The sequence below is a fragment of the Chrysemys picta genome, chromosome 2, assembly GCF_011386835.1.
Source record: "Chrysemys picta bellii isolate R12L10 chromosome 2, ASM1138683v2, whole genome shotgun sequence".
Lineage (NCBI taxonomy): Eukaryota > Metazoa > Chordata > Testudines > Emydidae > Chrysemys > Chrysemys picta.
Window position 1 is genome coordinate 974,512 of NC_088792.1, and position 20,431 is coordinate 994,942.

A 20,431-nucleotide genomic window follows, 5' to 3' on the forward strand; every position below is an offset into this window, starting at 1 on the left:
GAGAAAAGCAGCAAACATGGAAAACGCGTGTCTGTGTGTCACGGAGTATTGGGGGATTCAGGGCCCTGCACCCCCGGCTTCCTGCGATTCACCATGACTCTCAGCCAGCCAGTAAAGCAGAAGGTTTATTTGGATGACAGGAATACAGTCCAAGACAGGTCTTGCAGGCCCAGACAACAGGGCCCCCCTCAGTTAGGTCCAGCTTGGGGTCCCAGGGCATCCCAGCCATCTCTGCCTCCCAGCCATCTCTCCAGCCTGCTTCCAACCCTCTGCCTTCAGCGACCCCTCCCACAGCCTTTGTTCAGTTTCCCGGGCCAAGGTGTCACCTGACCTCCAACCCCTTCCTGGGTTCTCAAGTTACACGCTCAGGCATTCGCCCTCGGGCAGATCCCATCCCCCAATGCAGACTATCCCAGCCACACTCCCCTGTCAGCATTCACACACCCCAGCAAGAACAGTCCCAGTTCGTCACACTGTCTGGTCTTGACATGCCCCCTCCCTGCTGGAGCAAGCCAGGCCCAGCCACCGGCTGCGCAACCACCTGGCAACTCGGCATCCTGGAGCTGTCAGGCCAGGACCTTGAGGTGTCACCAGAGGCCCCCCCCCGTGTGGAGCAGCCCGAACGACACCCAGCCCCTCCCTTGGTAATGCTGCTGCCAACCCAGGCGGTGGGTTTAGTGCCCTTTTTCTGGTCACAGGCTCCCGGCAGCGGTGCAAACTCTCCAGCCCTGGCCGGCCTCGTCTCGACAGGAGGCAGCCGGCGAGGGATGGGGAGGGAAGAGAGAAGTAGGGATGGACGGGGGCGCTCAGCAGGGACAAAGCCGCGCGTCCCAGGGTGGCACCGGAGTTCCTCTCTCCAGCCTGGTCAGGACACCGCTCAGGACCAGGCCAAGGCAGCAAAAGGCTGAGGCCCAGGAGATGCAGCCGGTCGTGGTGCCGCCCGCTCCGTCCTCTCGTCTTGCAGCCAGGCTGCCATCGCCAGCTTCCCCCAAAGGGAGTGAGGGCGGCACAGCCCAGCCCAGCCCCCCGGTACTTCACCTCGTTCCCAGCACACGGATTCCCGGCCCCACACGTCCCTTGTCTGCCCGGCCTGGGTTTCACGGTACCAGGCGGAGGCAGGGCTGGGATGGAGGAACCCTTTGTTTCGAGGCCCCTCCTGCACTGGGAGCGGACACCCGGCGGCTCAGCTGCACCGGACTCTCCCCGGGCCCCAGTGCAGGGTGCGGCTGTCTGCTAGCAGAAGGGCTGGAGAAGGGCACTCGCCTGTGCACGGGATGGTGGATGTCCCAGCTCACTGTCGCTGTGGCAGGGGGCTCTCCCTGCTGCGCACGCGCAGGACTGCCTGCTGCAGGTGGTGCCCGCACTGGGTACAGGGGAAGGGCACATCCTGGCCCGACCCACCTTCCCACACGGAGGGGTTCAGCATGAAGCTCTGGCCCTGCAAAGGGCCCGGCTGGCCCCCTAACCCAGCAAGGCCTCTCTCGTGGGGGACCAGGGTGAGGTGGCACCTGCTGGCCATTGCCTGGGGGCAGGAGCTGCCCTCCCTGGGGGACGCTCTCCCCCCACCCCAGCCTCTCGGCCGCTCTTTGCTGTCACCCCCGGGATCCCGGTGCGTCACTCTGCTCTTCGGTGCTCCAGCCCAGAGACAAACTCCCCTGCGGTGTCAGAGCCCCTGGTGTGCTCCCTGTTCAGGGATAAACCTGCCGGGACCCCCAACGCCTGCTCCCCTGATGCAGGCCTCAGCCGGGAGCCGTCAGAGGAGTGAGCCCCCCCAGCCCATGGGGCATCTCAAGGAAGCTGGTGGGGCCTCTCGGGCTCAGTGTGCGCTCTGCTGGGCTGTCACCGAGGCCCAGGGGCTTGGGGAGCAGCCAAGGGGCCCCCGACCTGCCTCCAGGCTGGGGCCCTGGGGAGAGGGGTCAAGAGGGCAGGGCCACCCATGGATTCTCAGGGAGCTTTTCCTGCCAGTGCCCCCATGCTGGAGGGGGCAGAAGGCTCTGCCCTGATCTGGTACGGGACTGACCCTGTACTGGGGGACAGGCTGGGCCAGGCCAAGGCTCCCCCAGCCCCAGTGGTTCAGAGGAGGGGTTTCCTTGAGGCTGGTGCTTCCTCCTGGGCCCTGGCTGGGGGTGTCCCCTCCCCGCCCCCAGGACCCTTCCTCTCGGCCCAGCCGTGCACCACGTTTCGCTTTAGGGCCCACAGCTCCCGCACAGGGGCAAACAGGTGAAAGTAGCCCAATGCAAACCAGGCCTGTCTCTTCTCTCCTGCTGGAAGCAGCTCCCCAGAGCGGGACCCCCACCCTCAGCCCCTCGGGGAACGTCTTTGCTAATATTTGCCCCAGGGCCTTAGGGGGGGCTCCAGGCTCACCCAGCAAGGCCCCCAGCTCTGCAGCATGGCTCCCTGTGCCAGCCCACTAACCCCACCTGCTCCTGTGGGGAGAACCAGACCCCATGCCCCCAAACGCCGCCAGCATCTGCACCAGAGCAGGGGCCCCCCCCACGCCCAGCCCCTCGGGCACATGTCTGGGGTGCTGCCAAGTGACCTCTGGGCTCACCTCCGGGAAGAGGCTGGGCAAAAGCAGTCAGAGAAGAAGGAGGGAAGGAGAAGAACCTAGGTCTGTGCTAGCGGCGGAACTGGAGCTGGGGGCGGAGGATAAAAACAGGAGACTGGGACGTGAGAAGGCAGAAAGGAGGAAAATAGAAAAGGTTTCGGGTCAGGAGAAGCACAAAAGACCAGAGGTGGGTACGTGAGCAGAGACTCTTTGAGAAGGGAAATAAAATCTCCAGCCGTACCGGAGCCAAAGTCAAGGGGAAAAACTGAACGGAAATATAATGAATGGAAAAGGAATTGACTGAAAAGCTGGGTTAGATGAAAATGAGAAACCCTCCCCCACAGGACCCACCGTAATGAACAATTAACAGGCAGCTGGTTCAAAACACCCAAAAGGAAGTGATTCGTCACCCAACACACAGTCAACCTGTGGAACTCACAGCCAGGGGATGTTGAAGGCCAAGACTATAACAGGGTTCAAAAAAGAACTGGATCAGTTCCTGAAGCGTAGGTCCCTCAATGGCGATTAGCCGGGCTGGGCAGGGACACGAGCCCACGTTCTGAGTGTCCCCAGCCTGTTTGCCAGAAGCTGGGGCTGAACGACAGAGAACGGATCACCCCACATTGCCCTGTTCAAGCCCCTGGCACTGACCTGGTGGCAGGCGGGATCGTGGGCTAGCAGCCACGGGGCTGCCCCAGTCTGGCTGTTCTGATGACTAACCAGCTGTTGAAGGAATCCAGCTGAAGGGGGCTTAGGGACAAGACACCTGGCTTTTGGCCACTGGGCAGAAGAGGTGCAGCGGCGGGAACGTCCTCTCTCTGGAGCACGTCAAGCCGAAGGGCAGCCGGAGCGGAAGAGCCGATGCTACGGTGGGCCCTGCTGCCAGGGGAGGATGAGCAGCGTGTGGGAGCTCACACAGGGCTGGGGTTAGCAGCACCGGCAGGACGTGCTGGGAACAGGCCGTGGTACCAGGCCTGGGACTATTGGGTGGAACCACTTAGAACGGCCCCTTTGCCCTGGTTTACCTCGCTGGCTCCTCAGTTACCCCACCCAGGCCAGACGCCTTGAGCGGGCACGCAGGGTCCTGTCCCAAATGCGTGGGGGGAGGGGGACAAGGGGCTGGGGGGCCCAGGGAGCTCCGTAACCCGTGGGACGAGACCCCTGAGCAGACGGGGCCCGGAGACTTCTCAGAGACATGAGACCCAAGGGCCTGGCCTGGGTCCCCAACCAGCCCCTGGGGGCTTGGCCCCTCGTCCCCCTGCCCCCAGCCCGTTACTCTGCGTACCTGAGCCCCCGCACAGCCTGAGTGTGTGTGTGGGGGTTCTGAGTCGCAGCCCCAGCCCCATGGCAACCCCCAGACCCCTGGGAGCCCTCACCTGTTGGGGGGGAGGGGGCAGATGAGATGAGATCACAGGCCAATCGCCATGGTAATGAAGTGGGGTGCCCCATGACACCCTCTCCCCCCAGGACTCAGCCCCACCCCCTGCCCCAGACAAGAGCTGCAGCTGCACTTGGCTTTTATTGGCGGACAGGGCACAACATGAACCTGGGCACTCACCACCTTCCTGCGGCCATGGGCCAGGTCCTGCCCGGCGTTGGGGGGCGGAGCCAAGGCCCAGGCCCAGCCTGGGGACAGACCAGAGAGGAAGGCCGGGAGCCCCGCCTGGGGGCAGAGGAGGAGGGCCCGTGGCCAGGCAGGGCCCCAGCCCCAGAGGTAGGTGCACAGATCCAGTGTCTGCGCTGGGCTCGGCACAGCTCAGGCGGGAGCCGCGTGGGCACCAGGTTCAGTCCCTGCAGCCGCCACGGCCAGGCCGGGCTCGTCCCCGCTCAGGGCTGCTCCGTGGCCTGTCTGCGGACGAGCTCAGCGTACAGCCCGCCCCGGCGCAGCAGCTCCGCGTGGGTCCCGGCCTGGGGAGAGACCGAGGGGAGGGGAGTGTCACCAGAGCCGGCAACGCCCAACGGCTGCTCTGCCCAGCCATGGCCCTGCGGCCCCTGTACCCCCCGAATACCTCTGTGCCCCTCCCATCTGGGGACCGCCCCGCGCCCTCGTACCCCCCCACCCGGGGACCGCCTCACCTCAGAACACCCCATACCCCCAGAACACCCGTCTCGTCCCCGCGCCCTCATACCGCCCCCAGAACAACACCTTGTGCCCCTCCCTCGAGGACCCCCCCAAGGGACCACCCCACCCCAGAACACTGTCCCACAGAGCTGCCAACCCCCCCTGCAGGACTCTGTCCCCCCTCACCTCGGCCACACAGCCCCGGGCCAGCACCACGATGAGGTCGGCGCACTGGATGGTGCTGAGGCGGTGGGCGATGACCAGCACGGTGCGGCCAGCCATGGCCCGCTCCAGTGCCTCCTGCACCAGCTGCTCCGACTCCGTGTCCAGCGCACTCGTGGCCTCATCCAGGATCAGCACCGACGGGTTCTTGAGGAGGGCCCGGGCGATGGCCACGCGCTGCTTCTGGCCCCCCGACAGCATCACGCCGCGCTCGCCTGCGGGGACAGGGACAGGGCTCCGGGGGGTGATCGATTTCAGGCCACGGGGTCGTTCTGCCCATCTCAGGGCAGGGACCCTCTCCCCAGGACCCCGGCTCTGGCGCATGGCACCCGCTGAGCTAGAGCACGGCTGCCCCGGCTCCACTGACCCCGCGTGATGGAGACCGCCCCCGCCCCCCCAGCCGTATTCCCACTTGCAGCGGGTCTGGCGGCTGCAGCCAGCGGCTCTGCGTCTGCCAGCCGGAGCCGGAGCTACTGGCCCACGGCAGCCACCCCCCACGGACGCCACCCACTTGGCTCCAGAGCCGCGGGCAGCGACGGGTGAGCGGGGGGCAGAGGAAGGTGCCAGGGCCCTGTGCTCACCCACGATGGTGCCATAGCCCTGGGGGAAGCTGCGGATGAAACTGTCGGCATTGGCCAGCTGGGCCGCGGCATAGACCTCGGCGTCAGATGCGTCGGGCTTTCCAAAGCGGATGTTCTCCAGGATGCTCGTTCCAAAGAGCGCAGGCTCCTGGGGGGGAGGGGGGGAGGAGACACTGCTTCAGTACCAGGAGCTGCCTGACCTCCGCCACGCCCCCCCTTGCACCCCACTCCCCCCACCGTACCGCCTCACTGTGCCCCATTCCCCCATGCCCCACTCCCACTGCGCCCCGTTCCCCTGCGTCCAGCTCCCCACCGCACTCCGCTCCCCCCATGCCCCTCCCCACTGCGCCCCATTCCCCCTGCGCCCCTGTCACGGAGTATTGGGGGACTCAGGGCCCTGCACCCCCGGCTTCCTGCGATTCACCATGACTCTCAGCCAGCCAGTAAAGCAGAAGGTTTATTTGGATGACAGGAATACAGTCCAAGACAGGTCTTGCAGGCACAGACAACAGGGCCCCCCTCAGTTAGGTCCAGCTTGGGGTCCCAGGGCATGCCAGCCCACCCCCCTTGGGGGGTCAGAGCCATCTCTGTCTCCCAGCCATCTCTCCAGCTCGCTTCCAGCCCTCTTCCCGCACTCTGCCTTTAGCGACCCCTCCCACCGCCTTTGTTCAGTTTCCCGGGCCCCGGAGTCATCTGACCTCCAACCCCCTCCTGGGTTCTCATGTTACAAGCTCAGGTATGTTCCCTTGGGCCGGCTCCCATCCCCCGATGCAGACCATCCTAGTCACACTCCCCTGTCAGCATTCACACACCCCAGCAAGAACAGTCCCAGTTCGTCACATCTCTCCCCCCTTCGAGACCGAACTGAGCAGGGTCACTTTAGCCAGTGACCTGGGGAAGTTCGAACCTACCCCCGTTCCCATGGATGCCCCCGCATCCCTCCAGTTCCTTGGTGGGAGTTACACCAGGCCCCTTCCGTTCCACGCCCCCCCTTAGGTCGGGGGTGCTTGATGGCACTCGCAGTTCGCATGTGGGAAGGTTTATGCGGCCTGTGCCCTTTCCCCACCCCCATACCTCTGGGGTTCCAACTGGGCTGTGGTCTTCTCCCAGCGCTCCAGTCTGGAGGTCTGTGCTTTGGGCTCTCTTGGTTTAGAGCCGCCCTTTTAACCTTGGCCACCCTCCGGAAAGGATCCTTTATGCTGGGCAAGGGTCCTAAAGCTGTTTTCCCCTTGTCCCAGGCCTTCCTCCCCCTCTGACAGGGGTTACAGGATCCGCAGTACTGTCGGACAGTAACAAAGACCCCAGGCCAGTAAAAGCTCCGTAGCAGCCTCTGCTGGGTACGCCAGGTTCCCTGGTGCCCTGAGAGGGGAATGTCATGGGCCCGGCACAGCAGCTGGCGGCGATACTTCTGGGGTACCACCAGCTGCCTCCTGATCCCCCCTGACTCCATTTTCCCTGGGGGAGCCCATTCTCGGTACAGGAACCCCTTCTCCCACAGGAATCTTTTCCGGCCACCTCGTCCCATGGTCTGTACCGCATTGAGGTCGGCCAGGTCCCTTATCTTCCGCAAGGAGGGGTCTCTCTGTAACTCGGCCTGGAACTCAGCAGCTGGGACAGGGATGGCCACCTGCTCTTTCTCGCCCGCTGGGTCTGAAGCTGCAGCCTCCTTGAGCCGTGTCCCTGGGCGTTCCCTCCCCACCAGGTTAGGGTCCTGCGCCTCAGGCAAGGCACCCCCCCCAAGGCCAGGGCGCAGGGCCCCTCGCCGGCTCTGACTGCGGGTCACAACCAGTGCCTTTTGGGGGTTGCTTGGCCAGTTCTCCAGGTCCCCCCCCATCAATACCTCAGTGGGCAAATACGGGTGTACCCCCACATCCTTGGGGCCCTCCTTGGCCCCCCACTTCAGGTGTACCCTTGCCACGGGCACTTTGACTGGTGTTCCGCCCACCCCCGTCAGGGTCAGGTAGGAGTTGGGCACCACCTGATCTGGGGCCACCACCTCGGGCCGGGCCAGCGTCACCTCTGCGCCCGTATCCCAGTATCCATTGACCTTCCTCCCATCCACCTCCAGGGGAACAAGGTACTCTCTCCGGAGGGACAGCCCCGCGCCCACCGTATAAACCAAAAACCCTGAGTCTGGGGCATCCAGCCCCCTAGAGGAGCTGGCCTGGGGCCCTTCTCTCTCTTGAGCAGTTGATAAGCTGCCAGCCCCTCTTGCGTGAGAAGCCTGCCCCTCGTCCGTCTGGGCCTCTACCAAGTTAACCCTATGCGGGTTCGGTCTGCTCAGTCTGTCCTTGAGCTTGGGGCACTGGGCCCGAACGTGGCCTCTTCGGCCGCAGTAATAGCAGCTCATGTCCTGTGGGTCCCCTCGAGCCGGTCGGTTGTCCCTGACGCTGGGCATTCCCCGTGGGAGGGGATTCCCCATATTCCCTCTTTGGGAGGTCCCAGGGTGACTCTCTCTCTGCATCACGGCGGGCCTGTTCCTTTGGGGCTCCTCCCTGCCACCCCCTGACCGGCTCTTTACAAACTCATCAGCCAGCTGCCCGGCGTGTCGCGGGTTCTCTGGCTTTCTGTCCACCAACCACAGCCTCAGGTCGGATGGGCACCGCTCATACAGTTGCTCCAGTACCAGCAGTTTAATCAGGTCCTCCTTCGTCTGGGCCCCACCAGCCCACTTGCTGGCGTATCTTTCCATGCGGACGGCTAGTTGCAAATAGGAGATCTCAGGGGCTTTATCTTGACTCCGGAACCTTTCCCGGTACATCTCAGGAGTCAGCCCAAACTCACGTAGCAGGGCCTTTTTGAATAGTTCGTAGTCCCCTTTCTCTGCCTCTCCCAGTTGGCGGTACAATGCCACGGATTTGGGGTCCAGTAAGGGGGTAAGGACCCGGAGTCTGTCCGCGGGATCCACCCGGTGCAGCTCGCAGGCCGTCTCAAAGGCCTCCAGGAAGTCATCCATGTCCTCCCCCTCCTTGTATGGGGCCATGATGCACTTATCAAAGCTCCGTGCAGTCCTGGGTCCCCCCTCACTCACCGCAGCCGGGGGTTCGCTGCCCTTCAATCTCGCCAGTTCCAGTTCACGCTGATGCTGTCTCTCATTCTCCTGTCTCTGTCTCTCATTCTCCTGTCTCTGTCTCTCATTCTCCTCCCGTTCACGCTGATGCTGTCTCTCTTTCTCCTCCCGTTCATGCTGACGCTGTCTCTCTTCATGCTGTCTCTGTTGTTCACGATCCTCCAGCTCCCTCAGTTTTAGCTCTTTCTCCCATTCCAGCCAATTCCGCTCCCCGGATGCTGAACGTCGCCGGGAGGATCCTCTGCTGGCCGGCGAGCTTCGCCGGGGGGACCCCCTGCTGGCCGGGGGGGTCACGGCGCCTTCGGTATTTGCTGGGCTCCTCCCCACCCTTCCCCTAGGCATAGGAAGGAGGGGTCTCGGGAAGCCCTCAGCAGCCGGCTGACCACTCCCAGCTGGGACAGACACTGGTGCCTGCGCTGCATTTGCCAGGCTGCTTCCCTGAGACACAGGGATCGGTTCATTCGCGCGATCTTCCGCCTCCAGCTGGGCAATGAGCTGTTCTTTGGTGAGCCTCCCAATGCGCAGCCGCCTCTGCTTGCACAGCTCCACCAGGTCGCTCTTAAGCCGCTGGGCATACATCTTCCTGCTGGCCACTCACCGGCCTGTGTGCTCACAGCTCCCCACAGTTCCCAGGGGGACCCCTAGTGTGCCAGCCCTTCTCGAGGTCACCACCTCTCTGCCAGGGTCGAGCTGCAGACTCCTCCGCCCCTGGGACCACTCGCTGCGATCCCCCCGGGGGACCCTGTTACTGCAAAAGTCCTTCTCGCTGGTCACACACTCCCAGGGGTAATAACCGTCTCTCTCCCACTCTTCAGCGTGCCTGGTCCCCGTCAATCCCCCTTCGTTTTACTGCTCCCCAGTCACTTACTGCAGGAAGCGCCGTCTACGGGGTGCAGTAGATCCCGCCGCTGCCACCAGTTGTCACGGAGTATTGGGGGACTCAGGGCCCTGCACCCCCGGCTTCCTGCGATTCACCATGACTCTCAGCCAGCCAGTAAAGCAGAAGGTTTATTTGGATGACAGGAATACAGTCCAAGACAGGTCTTGCAGGCACAGACAACAGGGCCCCCCTCAGTTAGGTCCAGCTTGGGGTCCCAGGGCATGCCAGCCCACCCCCCTTGGGGGGTCAGAGCCATCTCTGTCTCCCAGCCATCTCTCCAGCTCGCTTCCAGCCCTCTTCCCGCACTCTGCCTTTAGCGACCCCTCCCACCGCCTTTGTTCAGTTTCCCGGGCCCCGGAGTCATCTGACCTCCAACCCCCTCCTGGGTTCTCATGTTACAAGCTCAGGTATGTTCCCTTGGGCCGGCTCCCATCCCCCGATGCAGACCATCCTAGTCACACTCCCCTGTCAGCATTCACACACCCCAGCAAGAACAGTCCCAGTTCGTCACAGCCCCGCTCCCCACCGCACTCCGCTCCCCCCATGTCCCACTCCCCACCGCGCCCCATTTCCCCTGCGCCCCGCTCCCCATCACACTCTGCTCCCCCCCATGCTTCGTTCCCCCTGCGCTCTCCCGCCCCCTCACCTGGCTGATGAAGCCAATGACCTGTCCCCGTAGCCACGAGGGGTCCAGGTTGCAGAGCTCACATCCGTCCAGCGTGATGGCCCCCTGCGTGGGCTCATAGAAACGCTCCAGCAGTGCCGCCACCGTTGACTTCCCTGCAGGGCAAGGGGATGAGGCTGGCAGCAGCATGGGCCACGACCCGGCCCGGGCACACAGCGCCCCAGGCACTGCCCACAGCCAGGGGGGGGCACCTGACCCGAGGTGGTGCCGAGACAGTCGCTGTTCGGGACTCCTGGATTCTGGCCCCGCCTCTGGGGTGCAGGGGGCCTGAGTAGGCTGGGAACCAGGATGTCTGGGTTCTATCCCAGCTCTGGGAGGGCCGGGGGGCTGGGAGCCAGGACCATTCCCCCGTTCCCTGTGAGACCTTGGCTCCCCCCGCCCCTTTCTGGCCTGGCTGCCCTGCGAGACCCCACCTGTGACAGACTCGGGTTGGGGGGGTGCTCAGGGCCCAGGGGCAGTCAGGGGGTGGGGGGGAGGAACCTGGGCACTTCCTGTGGTACCTCCTCCCGACTCGCCCACGATGGCCACTGTCTTGCGAGGGGGCAGGGTGAGGCTGAAGTTCCGCAGCACTGGGCAGCCGGGGCGCGTGGGGTAACTGCGACAGCAAGAAGAGAGGGGTCAGGCTGGGCAGGGCAGACAGGGCGGCCATGCGCTGGGCAAGTGCGGAGCAGGACAGGCCCTGGGAGAAGGTGTACAATTGGGAGTGAGGGGCACCGGCGGAGCTGTCGGGGACACCCGGGGCTGGGCTAGCAGGGGCTGCGAGTCGGGAGGGGCACCGGCAGAGCTGTGGGGACAGGGCTGGGCTGGCAGGGGCTGCGGGTCGGGAGTGAGGGGCACCGGCAGGGCTGGGGGGCAGGGCTGGGCTAGCAGGGGCTGCGAGTTGGGAGTGAGGGGCACTGGCAGAGCTGCGGGGGCAGGGCTGGACTGGCAGGGGCTGCGGGTCGGGAGTGAGGGGCACTGGCAGAGCTGCGGGGGCAGGGCTGGGGTAGCAGGGGCTGTGGGTCAGGAGTGGGGGGCACCGGCGGGGCTGGGGAAAGGGCAGTACAGAGGGTGAGGAGGACAGGTGCCCATGCCCTAGTGCCCAGTGGCGCAGACCATGCCCCCCCCAGGCTGCCCTCACCTGAAGCAGACGTCCCGGAAACAGATGTGGCCGAGCAGGGAGTGGCTGGGGATCTGGTCCCCCCCGGTCAGGGACACGGTTGGCTCCAGGGTCATGAACTCAAAGACACGGGCTCCAGCGCTGAGGCCTCGCACGACCTGCGGGGACAGCGATGAGGTGGGACTGCCCGATGCCCTGGTCACCATGTCATTGGGGCAGCCCCAAGCACGGCCCCATTTGCGTCACCTCCCCATGGCCACATGGCGCCGTGTGCTGGAAGGGCCCTGGGCAGTGGGGGCCCAGCCCTTCTCCCTTGCCCACCTGACAGTCTGGGGCCAGGACAGGGGTGCAGCAGGAACCTCCGTCACCACCGTTGTGCCTCAGGGGTCCCTGCCTCAGTTTACAAGGTGCAGCAGCCGGGCCAGAGCAGGGCGTACAGATAAAGAACCACCAGCTGCACCTTCAACCAGCCGGACAGCCCGGCGCTTGTCCCAGCGCCCTCTGCCCAGCAGCCATCCCGGGCCAGGATCCCAGAAGCAGCAGGCAAGCCCTGTGAACTGGCTGCTGGGACGGGTCACCCCAGCCTTGGCAGGCTGTGTCATGGTGCTAGCCCCACAAGAGTGGGGTGGTGTCAAGGCCACTGCCCCACCTACCTGTCCAAACAGAACGGAGATGTTGGCCATGGACCTGCCGAGACAAGGGGAGAGCACTCTGTTCAGCACTGGGCATGGGGACAGAGAACTGCAGGACTGGCAGGGACCTCGTGAGGTCTCTACTCCCGTCCCCAGCACTCACGCCAGGGCTAAGTATTATCCAGACCATCCCTGACAGGGGTTTGTCCAGCCTGCCTTAAACATCCCCAGTGACGGAGATTCCACAACCTCCCTGGGCAATTTATTCCAGTGCTTAACCACCCTGACAGGTAGGAGGTTTTTCCTAATGTCCAAACTAAGCCTTCCTTGCTGCAATTTCAGCCCATCGCTTCTTGTCCTGTCCTCGGAGGTTAAGAAGAACAATTCTTCTCCCTCCTCCTTGTAACAACCTTTTACGTGCTTGAAAACTGTTATGTCCCCTCCCAGTCTTCTCTTCTCCAGACTAAATAAACCCAGTTTTTTCAATCTTCCCTCATAGGTCATATTTCTAGACCTTTCATCAGTTTTGTTGCTCTTCTCTGGACTTTCTCCAATTTCTCCACATCTTTCCTGAAATGTGACGCCCAGAACTGGACACAATACTCCAGTTGAGGCCTAATCAGCGCGGAGTAGAGCGGAAGAATAACTTCTCGTGTCTTGCTTCCAACACTCCTGCTAATACATCCCAGAATGATGGTTGCTTTTTTTGCAACAGCATCACACTGTTGACTCATATTTAGCTTGTGAGCCACTATGACCCCCAGATCCCTTTCTGCGGGACTCCTTCCTAGGCAGTCATTTCCCATTTGTACGTGTGCAACTGATGGTTCCTTCCTAAGGGGAGCACTTTGCATTTGTCCTTATTGAATTTCATCCTATTTACTTCAGACTATTTCTCCATTTTGTCCAGCTCATTTTGAATTTTAATCCTATCCTCCAAAGCACTTGCAACCCCTCCCAGTTTGGTATCATCTGCACACTTTACAAGTGCATCTCTATGCCATTATCTAAATCAGTGAAGATATTGAACAGAACCGGCCCCAGAACCGATCCCTGCGGGACCCCACTCGTTCTGCCCTTCCAGCCTGACTGTGAACCACTGATAACTACTCTCATGGTGAGCCCCACCCCCCCAGACCCCGCACCGGGGGTGCAATGCACACGACCTTTGCTCTCTGACCTTTGCACTGTCTGTGAAGCCACCATGAAGGACATGAGGTCTCCAGGTGAGAGCTCCTCCCCAGCCATGAGGGATCCCCCCACAAAGATGGTGCCCAGCACGATACCTGCAGGGGCAGAGAGCGGCACGGCGACATGAGGGCCCCTGGCCCCCCCACAGGGACTGGGACACAGGAGAGAGGAGTGTCACGGGAGCAGCCTGCAGCCCCCCTTAGACTCATGGGCTGGCACGGCACCCTCATGCCAAGGGATGCTGAAGCATTTCCCTAACAACGTGGAAAGGCAGCCACCTCCAGGGTGGAGCGCAGCAGCTGACACCTGGCTGAGTGCACAGGGGCGGGCTGAGCCAGGCCAGGGGGCTCATGGAAGGCAGCTGGCTCTGCGTGGTCCAGGCACACCCCATGGGAATTCTCCACATCCCAGTGAGTCTGTCCCTAGGGCCTGGGGGTTGTTCTCTCCCTGTGCCACGGGGGTCAGGGCGAGGTGGAGATATACCTATCTCCTAGAACTGGAAGGGACCCCGAAAGGTCATTGAGTCCAGCCCCCTGCCTTCGCTAGCAGGACCAAGTACTGATTTTGCCCCAGATCCCTAAGTGGCCCCCTCTAGGATTGAACTCACAACCCTGGGTTTAGCAGGCCAATGCTCAAACCACTGAGCTATCCCTCCCCCTACATAGACTCACTGACTGCAGGTTAACCTGGAGCCAACTGCTCCCTGAGGTCTCTGCAGGGAGCCGAGCCGAGCCCCTAGCCAGAGCAGGGCTGGGGGAGAGGGGGGGGTAACAACCATGGGGCTCGTGGGGGATGGGACAGGAGAGGGGTCACCAGGGCCCTACAGTAGCATGGCTGACGGGAGCCCTTGGGGTGGCCAGTCCGGACTGCATCTCTGGGCTACTGAGGGCTTGTTCCAGGCAACTGAGAAACCTGCTCTGGGGGGAAAGTCTCCTGGTGCCGGGGCCGATCCTGGCTGGGTGAGTTGGTCCCTGCAGAGCACACGAGGCTCCCTCAGAGCCCGGCTCAGAGGGACTCGCTGGCAGCGCTCGCAGGGGGAAGGGGGAGGGCTGGAGCCCCCCGGCTCTGTCAGGGGCTGTGTGGCCCACCTTTGTGAACGGACAGGACCTGGGGGTCTGGTGAACTGCACGGGGCGCTCCCGGGGACTGGTTACAGCAGGGCCCAGCCACGCGCCATCCACTCACAGTTCAACACCACGTTGGACAGCCCCTGGAAGACAGCGATGCCCATGCCCAGCTTCTCGTTCAGCCAGCTCGACCGATCCACCTCGTGGCAGTACAGGCTGCAAGGCAGGGGAGAGGCGGCGTCCCACACCAGGGCACGAGGGGTGGGGCTGGCAGCTGCAAGGCCTTCCTTACAGCACCTCCCCGCACAGCACCCCTGGTGCCTCAGGGAACCAGCCAGGGCCTGGGGGTGGCACCTCCCCGCACAGCGCCCCTAGTGCCTATGGGAACCAGCCAGGGCCTGGGGGTGGCACCTCCCCGCACAGCGCCCCTGGTGCCTACGGGAACCAGCCAGGGCCTGGGGGTGGCACCTCCCCCCTAGGGCCTGTGGGAACCAACCAGGGCCTGGGGGTGGCACCTCCCCGCACAGCGCCCCCGGTGCCTACGGGAACCAGCCAGGGCCTGGGGGTGGCACCTCCCTGCACAGCACCCCCTGGTGCCTACGGGAACCAGCCAGGGCCTGGGGGTGGCACCTCCCCGCACAGCGCCCCCTGGTGCCTATGGGAACCAGCCAGGGCCTGGGGGTGGCACCTCCCCGCACAGCACCCCCTGGTGCCTACGGGAACCAGCCAGGGCGTGAGAGTGGCACCCCCCCGCACAGTGCCCCCTGGTGCCAGGCTGGGGGGCAGGAAGTGGGCCCAGATGGGAAGGAACAAGGTACAAGGGCCCAGCTTTGGGGTCTGGGCAGCAGGGAGCATGTGTGCGTGGGGCTGGCGGAAGTGGGGCGGGTGGGGACAAAGCCACTGCCCGGTACTTACGCCACCTCTCTGTCCTCCATGGCAAAGGCCCGCACGGTCCGCACGTTTCCCAGCGCCTCGTCTGCCACCCCCGTGGCCTTGGCCACCTGCAGAGACAGTCACAGGCCACCTTGCTCTGCAGGCACCGCCTGCCTGGCTGGCTGATGGGGGAGGTGCCATGGCCGGGGCATCTGCCACCTCAACGCTCCCTCCGTACCGGGGACCCACAAATGCACAGCCACCGTGTGCACCTGGCAGTCCTGGGGGCTGTATGTTACCGGCCCCTGGGCCTGGTGGCGGGGGGTGGGAGGGAAGGTGATGTTGCACTCCTTAATGTTTTATGGAAATACGCTTATGAGTGGGCATATGATGTAACTGGAATATGCTTTATGGAAAAGGTCTCGTAAGGTATCATTACAAAGGTTATTACCTACTGAATACATTCCTCCTATTTGTATGTATGTAGGGGATTGGACTAGATACCTCCTGAGGTCTCTCCCAACCCTAATCTTCTAGGATTCTTGTATCTGAAGCTAGAAATATGAAGTATTACTCTGGGGTCCTAGTGTAATTATGCAAAGTGTGGGCCATTAATGGTGGTTTCGAATCTTGATGGCTCCCATTGACTAGGGTCATTGGTTGTAGATGGTTTATTTACCTGCAGGCCTTCCTGTGTACGCATGGGCCAGCCCATGGGGAATGAAAAATAAAGTCTCACAAGACATATGATCATGTCACATGATACTGGAATCCATCTTAAATCTGGTACTTTTCCATTTAGAAGGAGGGGTGGGGACCCAGAGAGACAAAAGATTCCCACCTTGGGCCAAAGCTATAAAAGGGGGTGGAACAGAACAAAGGGGGCCAGTCATGAGAACACCCCTAATTTTGACCTAACATGTCTGCTGGAACTAACAAGGACTGTACCAGGGGAAAGGACTGGGCCCAGACTAGGAAGGAGTCTAGTCTGTGAAAGCAGCTTATTGGAACATCTCCAAGGGTGAGATTTACCTGTAAACAGTTTCTTAACGTATTAGGCTTAGACTTGCAGGTTTTGGTTTATTTTGCTTGGTAATTTACTTTGTTCTCTGTGTTATTACTTGAGACCACTTAAATCCTACTTTTTATACTTAATAAAATCACGTTTGTTTAATATTAAACTCAGAGTAAGTGATTATACCTGGGGGAGCAAACAGCTGTGCATATCAGTGTTCTAGAGGGCAGACAATTTATGAGCTTAGCCTGGCTAAGCTTTATGCAGAGTAAAAGGGATTTATTTGGGGTTTAGATCCATTGGGAGCTGGGTGTCTGGGTGCTGGAGACAGACAGGCTAAGCTGTTTTCAGTTAAACCTGCAGCTTTGGGGGCGTGGCCCAGACCCTGGGTCGGGTTGCAGCAGGCTGGCGTGTCTGGCTCCACAAGGCAGGGTTCTGGAGTCCCGAGCTGGCAGGGAAAACGGGCTCAGAGGTAACTTCAGCACGTCAAGTGATAGTCCCAAGGGGGTCTCTGTGACTGAACACGTCACAGGGGGTGTTACCTGTTCCTGGGCCTGGCGGGATAGGCTGCGCAGGACGGAACCAATCAGGGCACCGGCGCCCACCAGGCTGGGCATCACCACCAGCAGGAGCCCGGTCAGCTTGGGCGAGAGCAGGTAGAGCGAGGCGAAGCAGCCCACAGTCTGCGTGACGCTGCGCAGGCCCTGGAGGCAGAGACTCAGTCAGCGGGATCCCGCGTGGCCCCCAGGCCCTCCCAGCAGTGCCAGGAGACACCAAAGGTGGGGCTCATGTGGGCACTCAGCACCCAGGGTGGCTGGGAGAGGACGGGGCTGCCCGGGGGGGGGACACCCAGGGCTGCTCCGATTGGCCTCACCTGGGAGATGACGAGTTTGAAGGAGGATTTGAACTCCTGGATGTCGGTCGTGAGCCGATTCACCAGCTGCCCTGTCCGGTTGGCATCAAAGAACGCCACGTCCTGCCTGTGGGGGGCAGACAGGAGCTGGGGGGCGGGGCCTGCAGGAGCTGCTGCCTCCAACCCCCCCACCCTTCCAGCCCCACTAACCACCCCAAACCCCCTTCCTCCCAAGCAACCCCAGTCATTCCCCCACCCCTTGCTCCCCAAACATACCCCCCCCACTGCAGCCATTGCCCCCCGCCCCCCCCCCCAAGCCCACTCCTACCCTTTCCCCTGCAGGCATCACCCCCCCCAACCCCCGAGTGGGAGGATTTACCGCAGCAGGGATGCGAAGAGGGACTTGCGCATGCTGCCGGCCACCCGCTCCCCGACCCGCGCCAGCAGCACGATGTAGCCGAAGGTCAGCAGCCCCTGGGGATGGAGGAATGGCCACAGCAGGTCAGCCCCGAGGCCAGCCCAGCGCCCCGCCCAACAGCGCCTGCGGGAGCCCCACCGCCGCAGATCTGGGGTGACCAGCCCCTCCTGGAGTCTCATCCCAACCACAGCAGGCAGGGACCAGCAGCGGCTTTCACATCCCTGCCACACAGGTGGTGCCAGGACTTAAAACATTCCTGGGTGTTGCACCCTGCGCGGGACTAGTGCAGAGCCCTGCTGCGGGGCTGGGATCCCGCGGGCCCCGCTGACATACTAGCGGAGAGGGATTAAACCACAGTCCCGCCCAGGGCTCTACCTGGGTATTTTTGGTACCTCCATAAACCTCCTCTCTGAATCTTCCTCAGGCCCTGGCCTCAACAACCTCCTGTGGCAGAGAGTTCCACAGTCCAATCGCACATTGTGCGACTGTATTTCCTCGGACCAGTTTGGAACGTCCCACCATTTAATTTCATGGACTAGCCCCTTGTGTTATGAGTCAGGGAGCACTGCCAGGCATGATCCCACTGATCTAGGCCAGTCGTTATTTTATAGACTTCTCACGCCGCCTCTCTACGGTAACAATCCCAGTCATTCCAATCTCTCTTTGTGACAGAGCGTTTCCAGGTCCGGGGTCATCTCTGTGGCCCTTGTCTGAAACCCCTCCAACTCTGCATATCCCGCCTGGGACAGAGCGGCCGTGCTGCACACAGGATCTGGATGAGGCTGTGCCATTGGCTTATAAAAAGGCATTCGAATAGTCTCTGTTATTCACCACTCTAGTCCTTAAGCATCCCAGCATCACCTCAGCTGTGCACTGAGCAGAGATCTCCACTGAGCTGTCGGCAGTGACGCCCAGATCCCTTTCCCGGGCTGACACAGTTAATGTCGAGCCCCGTCAGGTGGACAAGTCCTTGGTACACCTCTACCTTGACATAACGCTGTCCTCGGGAGCCAAAAAATCGTACTGTGTTATAGGTGAAACCGCGTTATATCGAACTTGCTTTGATCTGCTGGAGTGCGCAGCCCCCCCCCCCCCGGAGCACTGCTTTACTGCGTTCTATCCGAATTCGTGTTACATCGGGTCGTGTTCTATCGGGGTAGAGGTGTATTTTCCCCTCCAATGCGCATTACTTAGTATTTATCAACAATGAACTTCACTGGCTGTCCTGCAGCCCTTTCACCCAGCTGGGCTTGGGATCTCGGAGTTCCTCACCGCCCTCTCTAGGCCTGACTCACCTAAATAACTTAGCAGCTGCCAATGCTGTTACTTCCCCGCTTACCCTCCTTTCCAGACCACTGATAAATTCATTAAACACTGGACCTAGCCTGGAGCCTTCAGGCCCCGCTGTTAACCTCTTATCCTTTAGTCCTGCTCTCGCTTTCTGTGCCCAGCCAGCCTGCGATCCACGACAGCACTCTCTCTCTCACCCCAGGATGACTTCGCTTCTTTAGCCACCTCTTGTGGGGGACCTTGGAAAAGGCCTTTTGAAAGTCTAAATTACGTCAGTTGGTTCAATAGATGAGTGAGACGTGATTTTCCTTGGCAAAAATCACGCTGGTTAGACCCTGTGAAACCGAGTTCTTCCTGGTCTTTTAATAGACGGTTGTTAATGATCGTTTCAACCAGTTTGCCGGGTACAGATGTAAGGCTGACTGCTCTAATTCCCCGGATCACCCCAGGGCCTTTTTGAGATCTGGGTACGGCCTGGGCCCCTCTGGTTGTCCGGGACGGCGGCTGCATGGTTCTGCTAGAGAGGACGGGGGGCTGGGAAGCCCCCACTCACCTGCAGGCTGTAGAGCAGGAGCAGGCGGAGGGCAGGCCGGCGCACCGCCCGCAGGTAGTGCCCAGCCTGCCCCCGGGTGCAGCGCGCCACCACGTCGACCAGCTCCCCCAGGAGCAGGGGGATGCGGATGTTGAGCAGGGCCACGCCCAGGGCAAGCTGCGGAGAGAGACCAGAGCCCGGCGCTGAGCCCGGGGGCCACGGGCCGGGCCGGGCCGGGGGGGGCATCACCCCCGGGCCCGGCTCCAGCCCCAGACTGGCCCCGGCGGCGCCGCCCCGGGAGGCTCTTACCAGGACGGCGGCGGACAGGGCCCGCAGCTGCGGGCGCAGGAAGGTCCAGAGCTCGGCCCAGGCGAAGTCGGGCTCCGGGCCGGGGGCGGCGGGGGGCAGGACGGGGCTGCCCGCCCCCTGGCATCGCGCCCGGCCGCCGGAGAGCGCGGCCCCGAGGCCCAGCCCGGCCCCGAGGCCCCGCAGGAGCGCGCCGGGGCCCGGGGGCAGCGGGGGCGGGCGGGCGAGGCGGCCGGGCGCCCGGAGCAGGCAGGAGACTCGGGCGCCGCTGCCCGCGGCCCTGGAAGAGACTCGGGGTGAGGGGCCGCGACCCGACCGAGCGTGTCACACGCGCGCGTGCCCGGGGGGGGGGGGGGGAGTTAGCGGGACCCCCCCCCGGCTCACCCCGCGCCCACCCCGCCCCGGGGGGACCCAGGCGTCCGGGGGACGCGGTACCTGGCCGCGGGGCGCAGCGCGGAGCGGGCCCAGAGCAGCAGCATGACGGCACCGGCCGGCGGCCCACAATGCACCGCGCCACTAGCGGGGCGCCCGGGTCGTCACCACGGCGACAGCGAGAGAGCGCGAGCGGAGCGACCCCGCCCCCTGTGCCCGAGCCACGCCCGTCCTCCGGGGTGACCCCGCCCCCAGGCCAGAGCCCCGCCCCTCCCCATGACTGACCCCGCCCCCTATGCCCGAGCCTCGCCGCTCCTCCGGAGTGACCGCGCCCCCAGGCCAGAGCCACGCCCCCCCTGACTGACTCCGCCCCCTGTGCCCGAGCCCCGCCTCTCCTCCGGAGCGACCCCGCCCCCTGTGCCCGAGCCCCGCCCCTCCGCCGGAGCGACCCCGCCCCCGTGCCCGAGCCCCTCCCCTCCCCTGACTGACCCCGCCCCCTGTGCCCGAGCCACGCCCCTCCCCATGACTGACCCCGCCCCCTGTGCCCGAGCCTCGCCGCTCCTCCGGAGCGACCCCGCCCCCCAGGCCAGAGCCACGCCCCTCCCCTGACTGACGCCGCCCCCTGTGCCCGAGCCCCGCCCCTCGTCCGGAGCGACCCCGCCCCCAGGCCAGAGCCCCGCCCCTCCCCTGACTGACTCCGACCCCTGTGCCTGAGCCCCGCATCTCCTCCGGAGTG

At 63.1% G+C, this 20,431-nt stretch overlaps 1 protein-coding gene across 4 annotated transcripts; it reads right to left on the reverse strand.

Moving 5' to 3' along the window:
- Positions 1 to 4,048: 4,048 nt before the first annotated feature.
- Positions 4,049 to 19,914, reverse strand: ABCB8 (ATP binding cassette subfamily B member 8). Of its 4 annotated transcripts, XM_065586571.1 has the most exons (16): positions 19,759 to 19,817; positions 19,327 to 19,603; positions 19,039 to 19,194; positions 17,157 to 17,251; positions 16,799 to 16,904; positions 16,467 to 16,628; positions 14,952 to 15,037; positions 14,155 to 14,252; positions 12,960 to 13,065; positions 11,801 to 11,834; positions 11,169 to 11,305; positions 10,549 to 10,643; positions 10,010 to 10,143; positions 5,414 to 5,561; positions 4,797 to 5,047; positions 4,049 to 4,456 (listed from the first exon to the last, which is right to left on the reverse strand). In XM_065586571.1, exons 1-16 carry the CDS (start codon positions 19,800 to 19,802, stop codon positions 4,376 to 4,378), a joined length of 2,010 nt encoding a protein of 669 aa, XP_065442643.1. In that variant the 5' UTR covers positions 19,803 to 19,817; the 3' UTR covers positions 4,049 to 4,375. The 4 variants fall into 4 exon arrangements, with proteins under 4 accessions (XP_065442643.1, XP_065442644.1, XP_005289798.3 ...); XM_065586573.1 differs by lacking the exon at positions 4,049 to 4,456 and having other exon boundaries at positions 4,894 to 5,047; positions 10,529 to 10,643; positions 19,759 to 19,914; XM_065586572.1 differs by lacking the exons at positions 11,801 to 11,834; positions 14,155 to 14,252.
- Between the last annotated feature and the right edge of the window lie 517 nt (positions 19,915 to 20,431).

What these genes read in the sequence shown, in the direction of transcription:
- ABCB8 (XM_065586571.1), bottom strand. Translation starts at nt 19,802, where the DNA reads ATGCTGCTGCTCTGGGCCCGCTCCGCGCTGCGCCCCGCGGCCAG. An exon ending in GCGCTGCGCCCCGCGGCCAG is followed by an intron (nt 19,604 to 19,758) that starts GTACCGCGTCCC and finishes AGTCTCTTCCAG; the next exon opens with GGCCGCGGGCAGCGGCGCCC. An exon ending in GTCCAACGTGGTGTTGAACT is followed by an intron (nt 13,066 to 14,154) that starts GTGAGTGGATGG and finishes CTGCCCCTGCAG; the next exon opens with GTATCGTGCTGGGCACCATC.